The sequence below is a fragment of the Alosa alosa genome, chromosome 5 (genome assembly GCF_017589495.1).
Source record: "Alosa alosa isolate M-15738 ecotype Scorff River chromosome 5, AALO_Geno_1.1, whole genome shotgun sequence".
Taxonomy (NCBI): domain Eukaryota; kingdom Metazoa; phylum Chordata; class Actinopteri; order Clupeiformes; family Clupeidae; genus Alosa; species Alosa alosa.
The window spans coordinates 28978933-28993932 of record NC_063193.1 but is presented as its reverse complement, the minus strand read 5'-3'; the positions used below and the strand labels follow the sequence as shown (position 1 = coordinate 28993932).

At 48.2% G+C, this 15000-nt stretch overlaps 2 protein-coding genes across 3 annotated transcripts in view; one reads left to right on the top strand and one right to left on the bottom strand.

Moving 5' to 3' along the window:
- The window catches only part of LOC125294633 (tripartite motif-containing protein 16-like), a 587664-nt gene that overhangs the window by 274017 nt on the left and 298647 nt on the right, over positions 1–15000 (top strand). The gene's annotated exons all lie outside the window — the stretch shown is intronic.
- Positions 1809–15000, bottom strand: part of LOC125294528 (citron Rho-interacting kinase) — a gene marked incomplete at its 5' end in the record, with an annotated part of 59116 nt that continues 45924 nt past the window's right edge. Inside the window, 13 exon segments of the mRNA XM_048243361.1 lie at positions 1809–3979; positions 4274–4414; positions 4416–4638; positions 5495–5668; positions 6399–6477; positions 6940–7020; positions 7279–7407; positions 8855–8963; positions 9714–9806; positions 9911–10108; positions 12088–12168; positions 13959–14134; positions 14494–14598. Coding sequence (XP_048099318.1) covers positions 3956–3979; positions 4274–4414; positions 4416–4638; positions 5495–5668; positions 6399–6477; positions 6940–7020; positions 7279–7407; positions 8855–8963; positions 9714–9806; positions 9911–10108; positions 12088–12168; positions 13959–14134; positions 14494–14598 — 1613 coding nt within the window.

Genomic DNA, 15000 nt, shown 5'->3' with positions numbered 1-15000 from the left:
TGACTGGCAGTCTATTAGTATTTGAGTTCGTAGTAAGTATTTCAGTCTCAGTTACTGGCCCTTTATGACGGACTGACTGTGTGTGTGTGTGTGTGTGTTTTAAGTCAGCCCGCACTGTGTGCTTAGGTAACTGATTGGACCGATGGAGGAGTTGATTGAGTGCTCTCAGCAGTTAGGAGGTGTGTGTTAATGCTCCCGAAGAAGGGACGAACAGGATTGGCAGATAAGATAGCTTTGCACTCCCTTTGTAAGCACACACACACATACACTCTGTGATGAACCATTTTGAGTACAGCCACTTCAGCCTGGACATGAAACAGTACAACTCACTCGACAACTGGAACCCCCACCACACACACACACACACACACTCACAGACACACACACATACACTGGCAAAGTATGTATGCTACCCTGGCCCTGAAGTACAGTCTCAGCTTAGAAACCCCTCTCATTGATTTTTCTAACCTGAAGAGGAGGTCAGTTTTTTCTTCATACCCAGGGGGTTGTTTTTATTTTTATAGCTCTCAAAAGCTCATCTTGACCCCTTGTGTGGTTTCCACCTCGTCAGCAAACCTGGAACGTTGCAGAGCCTTTTAGTCCCAGTAGAGGGCACTGTGGGCATATAGCTCATCTTGCTGTCAATCGAGGGGGTTTAACCAATCCCAAGCCTCCAAACATCCCCTCCCCTGTCCTCATCCAATCAGTGAGATGCTGACTGGAGCGTCTCACGTTTGTAAAGTAAATAAATAATTGAGATAATATATACAGATGAATATAGAGTGTAAGAAAATTGTATAGAATTCTCGAATAGTGGCTTGCTAAAATTGGTCACCAAAAATGTTTCTTTTTTAGCTTTTTATTTTCTCTTTCACCTGTTTTTTTTTGTGATTTACAAAGATGAATAGGATTTGTTTTTGCGTCCTCAATATGGGGATGAATGTGTCTGTTAAAGAGCAAAGGATTTTGTCTGCAGTTGTATTTCTCTTTCCTTACCTTCTCTTTTTTTATGATGCAGTGGTCTCCCTGTTGACTCTGTTGTTGTTTTATTTATTTTATTTACCTGTTGTTGAGATGCATCTCAAAAGTCTGACAACAATTCAGTTGCCACATGATAATCAGTGTTGATGTTAAGAGAAAGACACTCCTGTGGACAGGAGGTAGAAAGTGTGTGTGTGGTAGGATCACCTTTATAGATGGATGCCTGTAGACTGAGGACAGTCATTTCAAACAAGCCCAGACACACACACACACACACACACACACACACACTTGTACACGTTCACACCCATCTGAAGATGGTCTGTCTGTTCAGCTAGAGAATCAGGAGCTCCCTTGTGTTTGGCAACTTGCCTGTTTTGGGATGTTGGACAGAATAAAAAGCACCTAAACTAGATCCATGTGTGCGTCTATAGTGCCAGTTTAGGACTAACAGAGAGGGGGGCAAAGGCTTTGCAAAGGGGCGAGAGAATGCCAGAGATGCCCTCAAGATGCTCCATTATTTACCCTCTGCTAGATAATACAACAAAGGTGTGCAATCGGCCCCTTGGACTTCAGGTACTTCTGATACAGAAGCGCATTTGGTTGCCTAAAAGTGTAACGCAAACCTCCAGACCACCTTGCTTTGCCCCGAGCCAAACACCTGCCCATCACGTCTGAAGGACCCCGCGCTTCAGCGCCAGATTGGGGGGGGGGGAATTCTCCAGATCCCCCACCAAAACAGAATCACCATCACCAATCCATGAATGTGAAGTTGTTATCGACGAGAAAAAAAAAAAGATTATTCCATGGTTTTATTTTTTGCACATTGTTATCTTTATCTTTTCAATAGATATGGTCACAGACATGAAATAAAACTGAAAAAATGAAATTCCAACCCAGCTGTGAGTAGATTCTATTCTGGACCGTCTCTTTGCTGCACAACTGTTCCCTGTTCTGGTGTCCGTGAGCCCTGTGTGGTCCTATTCTCCAGTGCACCTTCACAGTGTCTGACCTTTAGCTTAGCATAGGCTACTTGGAGAACTGTACCGTACCATTGCCACTATTAGACACCTTTGTTTTCACCTTGGTCTTTGTTGATTGGCGTTTTTAACAACCAGTTGCTAATTGCAAAAGCAACATAAGTTGAGATGTGCATGATCTGAATGTGGCACTTAATACATGTATAACCCTCCTTCATAAACGGTAACCTGGGTGAAGGGGGGGGAAAAATCCCAAGGCATCTTTTGAGTAATCATGTTGTGTTTTAATCTTCCCTTACAAATCAGGTAAAGCTCCATTTGTTATCATTAAACATCAATATTTTTACTCATCAAATACACAATATAAGTGATAACTTGACAAGAAAAGAAAACAAACAAAAGAATCGAGAAAGATTATCTCATGCTTCGAGTTTGTGACGTGAGCGCTCCCGATTTTTGGTGACACCCTCCTCTGAAGACCAGTTGATGCAGTTCGGCTGTTGTAGTGCGAAGTTTTCACAAGAAAAACAAAGCGATAAGAGTCCCAACGAACCCTGAGGGCAAATGGAAGTTAAACGGTCACAGCACGGGGTGGGGGGAGGAGTTGGAAGAGGATCATCCGTCATCTAAGCAGCAGAGGGCGCTAGACCACACTGTCCGCTGGAAGTCACTTAGCAGGGGTGTCCAGCTTCCAAATGAGTCCAGTAAGCAAACGCCTAATAGCCTCAAGAAAGTACAAGGTAACAGGAACAGCACAAGGACACTTGTAGCAGAACATACTGGGTCTCCTTCGTATTATGTATTACAAGCTGAAACCGGCTTTCTCCCTCCATGATATCAACTCAGTCAGGTATTAGTTGTTACTTCCCAAAGTAACTAGGCCCACTATCTCAAAGTATTTGATCATTTTCATCTGTTCAAGTAGGGAACTCTGGTCTCAACACTCATTACAAACACGTTGTTCATAAAAATAGTCTTGGCTCAACCCAGCCTCTTATACCCTTGGACTATAAAAACAGATGATTCTATTTACAGTATTGAAGCAATGTTAAACCTATGGGGGGCAACTGCTCTGTCGGTTAGCATTTGGCTAGCTGAGCTGCGCTTTAGAACTGTTCTCCTTAGACTGGAAGTTTGGGAGTTTACCACTCTAAGATGAATGTGATTGCTCTGGGTGGATTACTGTTGGGGTTCAGCTGATATGGAGCTAAACTGTGAACCAGTAAGATCATGCCAAATATATACATCAAAAGCCCTACACATTACATCTGCCAACAAATTAAAGTTTTTCTTCTTCTTAAATAACTGTTACAGTTGATGTTGTGTCATGCTGGTTGATTAATTGGCCAACAAATCATCAACGAGGAAGTCACGTGACGTGTGTCACGTGCGAATTTAAAACTGTTAAAAGTAGCCAGGCTAGCGACAGAGCAATTGCCTCATGATGTGCTTTTACATTGGGCTCAGTAAGATTGGTTTATAATTCTGTGTCTTCTTTCACCTTCAGAGTCAGTGACCTTCCTAATCACACACACACACACACACACACACCCTTCCCATGTGTTTACAATGCACAACCTGCTACACTTGAAACATTCAGGGCACTGAATGCCAACTTCAATCTGAAGAATAATTCCATAGAAATTTTACATGAGGAAAGATTATACGCAAAACGGATTTGCACATTGCTTGTGGCTTTGGGCATTGATAAATCACTTTTATGAAATAAATCAGCATGTCAAGTGTTTTAATATCTCAAAACAAACACACAATGCGTCGTCATGACACTCTAGATGGAAGGTGGTCCACTGTGCAAGAGAGCGTCTGAAACGGAGAAGCAAAGGAACGGCAAATGTGCATGGCACAGGCAGTGGGGCTGAGGATCTGCCCCCTGTGGGGTATGGTAATGGATTTTGTCCCCGCATGGGGTACAATTATGGCTCTTAGCTCTTTATTGCCCCTACTCCTCCTGCTGGGGTCCACTGGCGAAGTCCTCAGACCGAAGACTGGTCCCACACCTACACAGGAGACACACACACACACACACACACACACACACACACACACACACACACACACACACACACACACACACAGTCATGTAGTTCTCAGTTAGAGTGGATCAGCAGAGGGTTTCACTTAGCACAGCAGCCACATTCCATGAGGTCGGTGTGTCATTTACTAGAGGCTGAAGGCCTATTGCCCAAGCACTCATCGAGCATATTATACAGGTGTGTACAAGATTCTCAGATGCCATTTAGACACTCAGATCCACTGAGCAGCTATATGATGTTGCCGTGGCAACAGCGTACCTTGTTGACGGGTGTGAGCTGGGTGCGGACGGAGCTGGAGCTGGCGTGGAGGCGGCCGCTGCCCCGCTGCTCGTCGAACCGGGCCGGCGAGCGCTCCCTGCGGCTGTCCAGGACCCTGCCGGGCGACTTCTCGGCCTTTCGGCGGCGCCCGGCGACTTAATGTGCGGCGGAACTTCGGTCGCCCTCAGCGGTAGCGGTGCGGGGTGCTGGGCTCGCGGTGGAGCCCCCCCCCGTCCTGGCTGGACGGCCCCGAGGCCAGGCGCTTGGTGATGTGCTCCGTGTAGGTGGGCGGCCCACGCTTGTTGGGACTGCTGTTGTGGTCGTAAAAGAGAGCGTCCACGTCAGAGCTGTCCCCTGGTTCCAGTCTGTTGGGATGACCAGAGAGCAGCAGGTTAAACAGGCGTGACAGAGACACAAGAGACATGACATGGTATATGAAATAGCAGGTTCCATCAAGTACACACACACACACACACACAGCACAGGTCAGAGGCCCCACGGGCTCTGCACACACACACACACACACACTTAAAACTAAGCAACTATCTGACAACTGGCTGGGGACATTATGATTTGAATTCAAAATGATTTTGATATGATTATGTTGCATCATTAAGAATGAAGACTGTCTTTCATTTGGTAGCTCCTGTCTTTGAATTTGTATGCATTGCCTTGTCTGCATCTCCTGTTCTGTTAACTAATTTGTATACCATGTGTGTACAGGTGTGTGTGTGTGTATGTGTGTGTGTGTGTGTGTGTGTGCTGCTGCCCATGGAGCCTCTGACCTCCTGTGCTGTGTGTGTGTGTGTGTGTGTGTGTGTGTGTGTGTGTGTGTGTGTGTGTGTGTGTGTGTGTGGAGCCTCTGACCTCCTGTGTGTGTGTGTGTGTGTGTGTGTGTGTGCTGCCCGTGGAGCCTCTGTCCTCCTGTGCTGTGTGTGTGTGTGTGTGTGTGTGTGTGTGTGTGTGTGTGTGTGTGTGTGTGTGTGTGTGTGTGTGTGTGTGTGTTGCCCGTGGAGCCTCTGACCTCCTGTGCTGTGTGTGTGTGTGTGTGTGTGCTGCCCGTGGAGCCTCTGTCCTCCTGTGCTGTGTGTGTGTGTGTGTTGCCCGTGGAGCCTCTGACCTCCTGTGCTGTGTGTGTGTTTGTGTGTGTGTGTGTGTGTGTGTGTGTGTGTGTGTGTGTGTGTGTGTGTGTGTGTGCGCGCTGCCCGTGGAGCCTCTGACCTCCGGCTGGAGCCTGTCCGGTGTAGCTCGCCAGACTCGCGCACCAGGCTGCCCTTGCAGCAGATGACCCGTAGCTTGTTCTGGTAGGACGAGGCCAGGTAGATGGCGCTGGAGGAGATGGCGGGGCCCAGGTAGCGCGGGTTTGGAATGTCCAGGTGCGCCCACGCTGACGGTCTGTGTGTGTGTGGGGTCAAAACACAGGACAGGAGAGTGTACAGGTCACAGCTGGAGGTCATAGGTCACTGTCCCTATTCACAAAGCACACACTTACATTTCTTTGTTTTTTCAACAAAGGTTTAATTTAAACTGGATTAAAAAAGTATAAAATACAAGACGTTTCAGTGTTCATCTAAACACCTTCATCAGTTGTTGTAGTGTGCACAGGAAGTAACTCTGGCATTAATACACATTCCATTTGGTTAATTCCTTTTTCTTTGATTCACTTTTGGCAGACATCCCAAGTGTACTGAAAGCTGAGGTTAGGAATTGGGAGGGCTACCTCCCTGAAATGGCTTTTTGCAGGCCTGGTTGTCTGTTTAGCGTATTCCTTTCTTTGATCAACTGCAGGTTATAGCTTACCAAGCTATTTAACAAGCAAGCACTTCTGTCTCTTTGATTTGGTAACAAAGCAATGTGAAACATCTGTTGAAAGTTAGATGAGTTCTTTGACACCTTTACAAATTAACAACATTGTAGTTTTAATACCGTGATAAAGGGTTTGTTTGAAGAACATTGTGATTATGAGGTATATTTTCATGCTCAGGAGTAACAAATGTTCAGGAATGTTGATTCCTTCCAGGCAACAGGATGCTTTCTTGAACAATGTTGCTCATATATTTCATATACAGTATATAGACCCATCAAGTACCCATACAGTATGACAGAGATGACAGACTAGTTTTACCCCAGAGGAGAATGACTCAGGACCTCCATCACATCCAAAGAGTTGAAGTACGTCACAAACAGATATGGCTCTCGGAACGCTGTGGTGAGGACATATTAGATATCAGATTACATACGGCCCCATATACACCTACAATTACATACACTAAACACATTTATGTTCATATTTATACACAAACATCCAGACTGGTAAGGTAATCAGGTGAGGTAAGTTATGTATTTGTATGAAATTATATACATGTGTGTCTCACACATACATTTGTATGTATTTCTAATTATATATTTGTGCTGCACTGGTAGGGTAGTATAGTGATGTATTTTAGTGTGTATTTATAGATATGTATTTGTGTCTCAGAGTATTTGTATGTATTCATAACTATATATTTGTGTTGGACTGCAGGTAGCATAGTGATATACTGTATATTCATATGTATTTATAGATATGTATTTGTGTCTAAGAGTATTTGTATGTATTCATAACTATATATTTGTGTTGGGCTGGTCGGGTGAGTTGAAACAGGAAGTTTAAACAGGAAGTTTACCGAAGGCCAGCGGAGCTCTGCTCCACTTGAGGTCATCGGGACGGCTCCTCCTGCCGTACGAGTCCACGAACACTCCAAACTCTGTCACAGTGGAACACAAAAACACACCCTTGGTATCACACACATGTGGAATAACACACACACACGCACACAAACTCTTCATACAGCAATGTATCAAAAAAACATCTCGCCGTATAATAAAGTGGTGCCACTATCCAGTTTATCATAAAACATCTCGGCGTATAGTAAACTCTCGACTGCTGTGCCAGAGAGACGCCTGGTGTGTGTGTGTGTGTGTGTGTGTGTGTGTGTGTGCTGGTGGCGAACAAAGTGACTGACCGTGGAAGCAGAGCAGGTACTCTTCCTTCTGAGGGGCGCTGGACACCTGCATGATGCTGATGGGGAAGCTGTGGGCAGAGGCCGCGAACACAGCCGACGCCAGAGACAGGTCGTTCTTATCCAGGAACTCTGCAACAGCGGCAGGCCGAGGTTATACACTCATCCATACATAATACACACAGAGACACCTCTGAAACACTCAGCTAAACTGCAATGATAGTGTAATGAGCTGTATCAATATATGGCATTTAGTGATTCACTCTTAGCCTGACGAGCCAGACCCACATTAAAATGTAGGGTCTGGGCACTCACCGTTCGCAGTGCTCAGTCCGAGGGGCGGGATAATCGGTTGTCTTTCAAATTCCCTCTACACGCAATAGGACAGCGCTATGAGTCCCATGCGTTTCCCACCAGCGGAGCTAGTTGGCTAGTTCAAACTTTTGCCAACTTAATAAAACCTTAAGTCGTGTCACACGGTTCGCCAACAGCAACATTATCTTATTTGTTTTCAAGTAGCAGGGAATTCAAGCCAAACAGTTATCTGCCATCAATCATTATGTTAAGCCCGCCTAACGACTCTATACACGATTTGATTGGCCTGATGTTGAATTTTTCACAAGCCAACGGAGAGTTGCTAGACTAGCCCTGGCCGCTAGGGTGCGTCTAGATTTCTAGGCTAATTCACTCTGGTATATTATGCCAAAAGCTGGGAACAAACTTTCTGTTTTTTCAATCACACCCGATAAGAACGAGATTGAGATTGAGAACGAGATTGAGTAGACCTGACCTACAGACAGAGTCCACAGAGTCTGGTACGATTGGGAGTTAGTCATGAGCACAAACATAACGATTGAGCTGTTGGCTGTTTAATGTCATAGTTGCAACCATGGCAACCATAACGGACTGGTCTAGAAAATATCAAACCTGTTTGACTGAACAATGGAAAGAATCGCAAAGGATTCAAATTTGTCACCCAAACACACACAACGCAAAACAACCCAAACTCGCTCTATCAATCCCTCCAACCCTCCCCCTCCATCACTCCTTTTATCACTCTATCACTACATCCCTCCTTCTCCTTCTCTATCTATTCCTCCATCCCTCCCTCGCTCTATCCATCCCTCCCCATCCATCTGTCCTGCATTCACTCACTCCTCTATCCAATGCATCCCTCCTCTCCCTCTATGTCAGTCACTCCCACCCCCTCCTCTGTCATCATTCCATCCACCCCTCCTCTGTCCCACTCTTCCTCCGTCCTGCTCTGTCTCTTCATCCCTCCCTCCCCCATCACAAATGCTCACTCTGCTCTGTCACTCCCTCTCTCTATCCACATCTTCCCCTCTCCCTCTCTATCTCTCCCTCCATCCCTCCCTTGCTCTATCAATCCCTCCACCCCTCCCTCTATCACTCCTTCCCTCCCCCTCCCTCTCTCTATCCCTCCCTCCCCCCTCCATCACCCTCTCTATCTCTCCCTCCATCCCTCCCTCGCTCTATCCATCCCTCTCTCCCCTCCATCACTCACTATCACTCCATCCCTCTCTCCCCTCCATCCCTCCTCCCTCCATCACTCCCTCACCCTCGAGTACGTATTGCTTCATCTCGATCTCGTAGAACTTGTTGGTTCCGATGATGATGCTGTAGCTGGTGAAGAGGATGCAGCTGCAGGGTTCCAGCGTCTCGATCTCCTGTAGAACCAAGCGGCCATCATTAGAACGCTACCGCTCAGCGGCCATCATTAGAACGCTACCGCTCAGCGGCCATCATTAGAGCGCTACCGCTCAGCGGCCATCATTAGAGCGCTACCGCTCAGCGGCCATCATTAGAACGCTACCGCTCAGCGGCCATCATTAAGCGGCTACCGGCTCGCGGACCCATCGATGAGCGCTACCACTCAGCGGCCATCATTAGAGCAGCTACCCGGCTCAGCGGCCATCGATAGAAGCTACCGCTCGGCGACCCATCATTAAGCTACCACTCAGCTGGCCATCATTAGAGCAGCCGGCTCAATGACCATCATTAGGCTACCACCATCGTGACCATCATTAGAGCGCTACCGCTCAGCGCTAGCTGGACACAGCCACACACAGGGATCCACTAGAGTCCCTGGACCCTACTACCGTTGTCTTATTCTGGTGTAGTCCTTGCGAAAATAAACTCACTTCAATCTTAAGGACACACAACATACTTTAAACTTATTATGTACCTTTAAACGTTTAGTCTCCAAGATTGTTGCTAGGCCCAGTTGGATTGACAGAAACAGGAACAATAGCATTCTTTGCAAACATGAGGTAAACGCCATACAGTATGCTACATTTTGCAAGGACATCAGTGAATTCTGTGATGTGTTGTGCTGCATGCTAACTTTGTAAAGCTTCTTTAATCCAAACCAGGAAAGATCCCTCAAATGACTGCACAGAACTGAACGCTCACTTTACCTTACGGATGCAGAACTTGCTGAGATTGTCATTGTAGCGTAGGATTGTCACTTTATTAGGCATCGCTGCACAGATGCAGGACCCGTTGTCAATCTGAAAACATCACAAATGATGGGCAATGAATGAATATAACCTGGTATAAACTATGGCACAGCATAGCACTAGGATCATATTGCATGTGTAATCCAGGGTCTTACCCTGCCCGCAGAAAACAGGTGGCATCCCTTGACCGTCTCGAAGATGAACGGGGCGAGTTCGGGCAGCGTGGGCAGGTGGGCCTGGGACAGTGACAGCTTCACCTTCTTAATCTCCACCAGACACAGTGCCCTCTCGTCCCCTACAGGACAAACATGCACAATACACCTACTATATAACACATAACACCTACTGAGTAATCATGCACATTACAGCACTCACCGACGTGACCGCTAACACTGTTGAACTGTTGCAAAGCTGGCCCCTCACTGGTCATAGGTTTATTTCTGAGACCATATGCCCTTTAGAAAGCATTTGCCATGTGGTTTTTAAAGTCTCTCTAAATGCATTAATTTACTGTTATTACACGGCTCTTCAGAGTGCTGCAGAAAGTTCCATTCACATGAATGGGCCTTCCCAACGTTCGGTGGTCTGTTAAGTCTATATAATTACAAGCCACGAAAAAGTAGCAAAATCATTTTTAAAGACCCATTGTGTTAAGTTTCTTTTCTCCGCTGCGCGTCAGGGTTCTGTTCTCCCTGTCGGGACTTATTTTCTGATAATTACAGGCGGACAATACATTATTGCTTATTTATAGTGCCCTTATTACAATGTAATTACACTGTAATGGAGTGGAATATAATAACAGTGACTAATACCATTAACTGAACGAATGTGTTTATAAAAATAAAAGGTCTGTGTAAGGAGTATATTACATCATTGTTATTACAAATGATTTGTCATATACACTGTCGCGTCGATGCGTGCATCGCGGCGTGCGTGCGTGCGTGCGTGCGTGCGTGCGTGCGTGCGTGCGTGCGTGCGTGCGTGCGTGCGTGCGTGCGTGCGTGCGTGCGTGCGTGCGTGCGTGCGTGCGTGCGTGCGTGCGTGCGTGCGTGCGTGCGTGCGTGCGTGCGTGCGTGCGTGCGTGCGTGCGTGCGTGCGTGCGTGCGTGCGTGCGTGCGTGCGTGCGTGCGTGCGTGCGTGCGTGCGTGCGTGCGTGCGTGCGTGCGTGCGTGCGTGCGTGCGTGCGTGCGTGCGTGCGTGCGTGCGTGCGTGCGTGCGTGCGTGCGTGCGTGCGTGCGTGCGTGCGTGCGTGCGTGCGTGCGTGCGTGCGTGCGTGCGTGCGTGCGTGCGTGCGTGCGTGCGTGCGTGCGTGCGTGCGTGCGTGCGTGCGTGCGTGCGTGCGTGCGTGCGTGCGTGCGTGCGTGCGTGCGTGCGTGCGTGCGTGCGTGCGTGCGTGCGTGCGTGCGTGCGTGCGTGCGTGCGTGCGTGCGTGCGTGCGTGCGTGCGTGCGTGCGTGCGTGCGTGCGTGCGTGCGTGCGTGCGTGCGTGCGTGCGTGCGTGCGTGCGTGCGTGCGTGCGTGCGTGCGTGCGTGCGTGCGTGCGTGCGTGCGTGCGTGCGTGCGTGCGTGCGTGCGTGCGTGCGTGCGTGCGTGCGTGCGTGCGTGCGTGCGTGCGTGCGTGCGTGCGTGCGTGCGTGCGTGCGTGCGTGCGTGCGTGCGTGCGTGCGTGCGTGCGTGCGTGCGTGCGTGCGTGCGTGCGTGCGTGCGTGCGTGCGTGCGTGCGTGCGTGCGTGCGTGCGTGCGTGCGTGCGTGCGTGCGTGCGTGCGTGCGTGCGTGCGTGCGTGCGTGCGTGCGTGCGTGCGTGCGTGCGTGCGTGCGTGCGTGCGTGCGTGCGTGCGTGCGTGCGTGCGTGCGTGCGTGCGTGCGTGCGTGCGTGCGTGCGTGCGTGCGTGCGTGCGTGCGTGCGTGCGTGCGTGCGTGCGTGCGTGCGTGTGCTTGCTGTGTGCAGCAGAAAACAATCCATAATCCCTGTTGAGTTTTTAATTGTCATTTATAAAAGTTAACGATCAGCCAAAATTGCGGACTATTTAAAACCCATTTCATGATGATAGCTCTAAACCTGTCTGACTATCTGTACACGGTTTAGCACATTTGTCCATCTAGATACCTGTCAGGAGGATGTGAGATATGAAATCCAGACGACCAGAAAATACATAACACAGCGGTCAACATATTTTACTCCCAAAGTCAGAGAGGACTGACACAGTTACCCAAATGTGTTTAATCTGTCTCTGGACTCTGGAGCAAGTCTTCATGCAGCAGGACCGATTTGGCAAATGGATGCTCAGGACCAGATCAAATTGTCAGCCCTGGATGAGACGCCCCCTCATACCTGATCGGTGAGAGGCAGTGTGCAGTTGATGTCCAGCCGGTCATCCCCCTCCAGCTTCAGCAGCGAGTTCCCCAGCAGCTTCTGAATGGTCATACAGGAAGTCAAACCTCGTCAGACTGGTCATACAGGAAGTCAAACATTGTCAGACTTTATAGAGACTACAGAAGAAGGAAGTGCTTTTTATGACTTCAATCCCATAGGCTACATGCACAAAATGTCTTCTAACGGCATCTTCTGTTATGTTCGACTCCTTTCATCTTCACTCCAACAATGAATATCTTGTTTGCCCAATAATAACAATTTTTACGAAGACATAAATCCTTCTTTATCGTACCGTGCTGATTCACTAGGTGCAACACCAAACCGGGTCCGTGTAGACACTAATTACATTAACAATAGCGGCAGGTTCAAACACACCTGGCTCCACCGGAAACAAACAAGCTCACAGAGAGCCTTTCGTGCACGTAGCCTATTGGACAGTGTAGAGACTGATGGGAAGCAAGTGAAAGAGGGAGATGGGGTTGGAACGGGAACTGACCCGGGTCAGACTCAAACCTTTTTAACCCTTAGAACTCCAGCGGAACTGACCCGGGTCAAACTCAGACCTTTTTAACCCTTAAAACTCCAGCGGAACTGACCCGGGTCAGACTCAAACCTTTTTAACCCTTAGAACTCCAGCGGAACTGACCCGGGTCAAACTCAGACCTTTTTAACCCTTAAAACTCCAGCGGAACTGACCCGGGTCAGACTCAAACCTTTTTAACCCTTAAAACTCCAGCGGAACTGACCCGGGCCAGACTCAAACCTTTTTAGCCTAGCATACAGTAGCCAGACATGCTGTGGATTTGAGTGCCAGCTCAGCTGCCACCGCTGTGCCCTTGAGCAATGGCACTTGGGGGACTGGCCCTTGGAATAACTGACACGCAGGTGACTTTGGATCAAAGAATCAAATTGACGATAAGAACCAGTTCTTACATGTTGCTTTGAAAGCACAGTGGAAGCTGTCAGCAGAAAGTATCCAGCCTGCTAATAAACAGCATCAATAAACAGTGTGTCTGTGTCTGTTCATCAATCATCAATCATAATTAAATAGTCTGTTCATCATCATCGCATGGTCTCAGAGAGCTATCCCTCTCAATGGTGTTTACAGCTGTTAAACAGCATTTCTCCGTTGTAGTGTACTGCATAATAATAGTCTACTCTACTGTACCTCCTAGCCTTTGCCCACAAACACAAGCTGCTGGTGGTCAATTCCCTGCTGAAGCTGGCAGAAAATACCCTTAAAAAGGTTTGAGTCTAATCCAGGCTTGTGCTGCTGGAGTTCTAAAGGTTCTAAAGGGTTAAAAAGGTTTAAGTCTAACACAGGCTTGTGCTGCTGGAGTTCTAAAGGGTTAAAAAGGTTTGAGTCTAACACAGGCTTGTGCTGCTGGAGTTCTAAAGGGTTAAAAAGGTTTGAGTTTGACCCAGGTCAGTTCTGCTGGAGTTCTAAAGGTTCTAAAGGTTAAAAAGGTTTGAGTCTGACCCGGGTCAGTTCTGCTGGAGTTCTAAAGGTTCTAAAGGTTAAAAAGGTTTGAGTTTGACCCAGGTCAGTTCCGCTGGAGTTCTAAAGGTTAAAAAGGTTTGAGTCTGACCCGGGTCAGTTCTGCTGGAGTTCTAAAGGTTCTAAAGGTTAAAAAGGTTTGAGTTTGACCCAGGTCAGTTCTGCTGGAATTCTAAAGATTCTAAAGGTTAAAAAGGTTTAAATCTGACCCAGGTCAGTTCTGCTGGAGTTCTAAAGAGCCTGGGCTAACCCTTTAGCCACTACATCTCCACCACCCTTATGATCATATGACCCACGGAGGGTATATGGACACAGCCCTGCGGGTACTCACCGCGTCGGCCTCGGCCTTCTCCCGCGAGCCTCGTCCCCCGGCAACCAGCGCCTCCATGACGGCGGTCCAGCGCTGCTTCTCGGGGAAGCTGGACGCCATGAAGTAGAGTGTCTGCCCCGGCCAGCATGCCGTGTGGGGGTGGGGGTGGGACTCCAGCTTCAGCACGAACGCCATGTCTGACACACACACACACACACACACACACACACACACACACACACACACACACATACACACACACACACACACATGCAGACATACACATGCACACACACACACACACACACACACACACACACACACACATACACGCACACACACATACACACATGCAGACACACACATACACATGCAGACACACACACACACACACACATGCAGACACACACACACAGACACACACACATACACACACGCAAATGCACACACACACATGCACAGACAAACAGTCAAAACATAGCTGTTATGGCCAAACATAATTGTTCCCAAAAATATACAGTATTTCAAGTTAGTGAATGTAGAGGTTTCTAGTCACCTGACTTGGCTGTGTTTGGCAGCTCTGACGCCCCTACAGCTCCATGTACCACCACTTCTCCATCCGAGATACACAGCTCAAACTCATCCACCGCCTTAACTGAGTCTGCAGAGCAAGGCAAACCCAACATAAGTAGAAGTATATATACTCTTTTGATTCCATGAGGGAAATTTGGTCTCTGCATTTATCCCACTCCGTGAATTAGTGAAACACACTCAGCACACAGTGAACACAAAATAAGGTGAAGCACACACTAATCCCTATGCAGTGAGCTGCCTTCTACAGCGGCACTCGGGGAGCAGTGAGGGGTTAGGTGCCTTGCTCAAGGGCACTTCAGCCGTTCCTACTGGTCGGGGTTCGAACCGGCAACCCTCCGGTTACAAGTCTGAAGCGCTAACCAGTAGCCATGGCTGCCCCACATCAGCTCAAACTCATCCACCGCCTTCACTGAGTAGGAATGAGATCCAGATAATCGGCTCAAACTCTTCCTTGAATTCACACTACAGA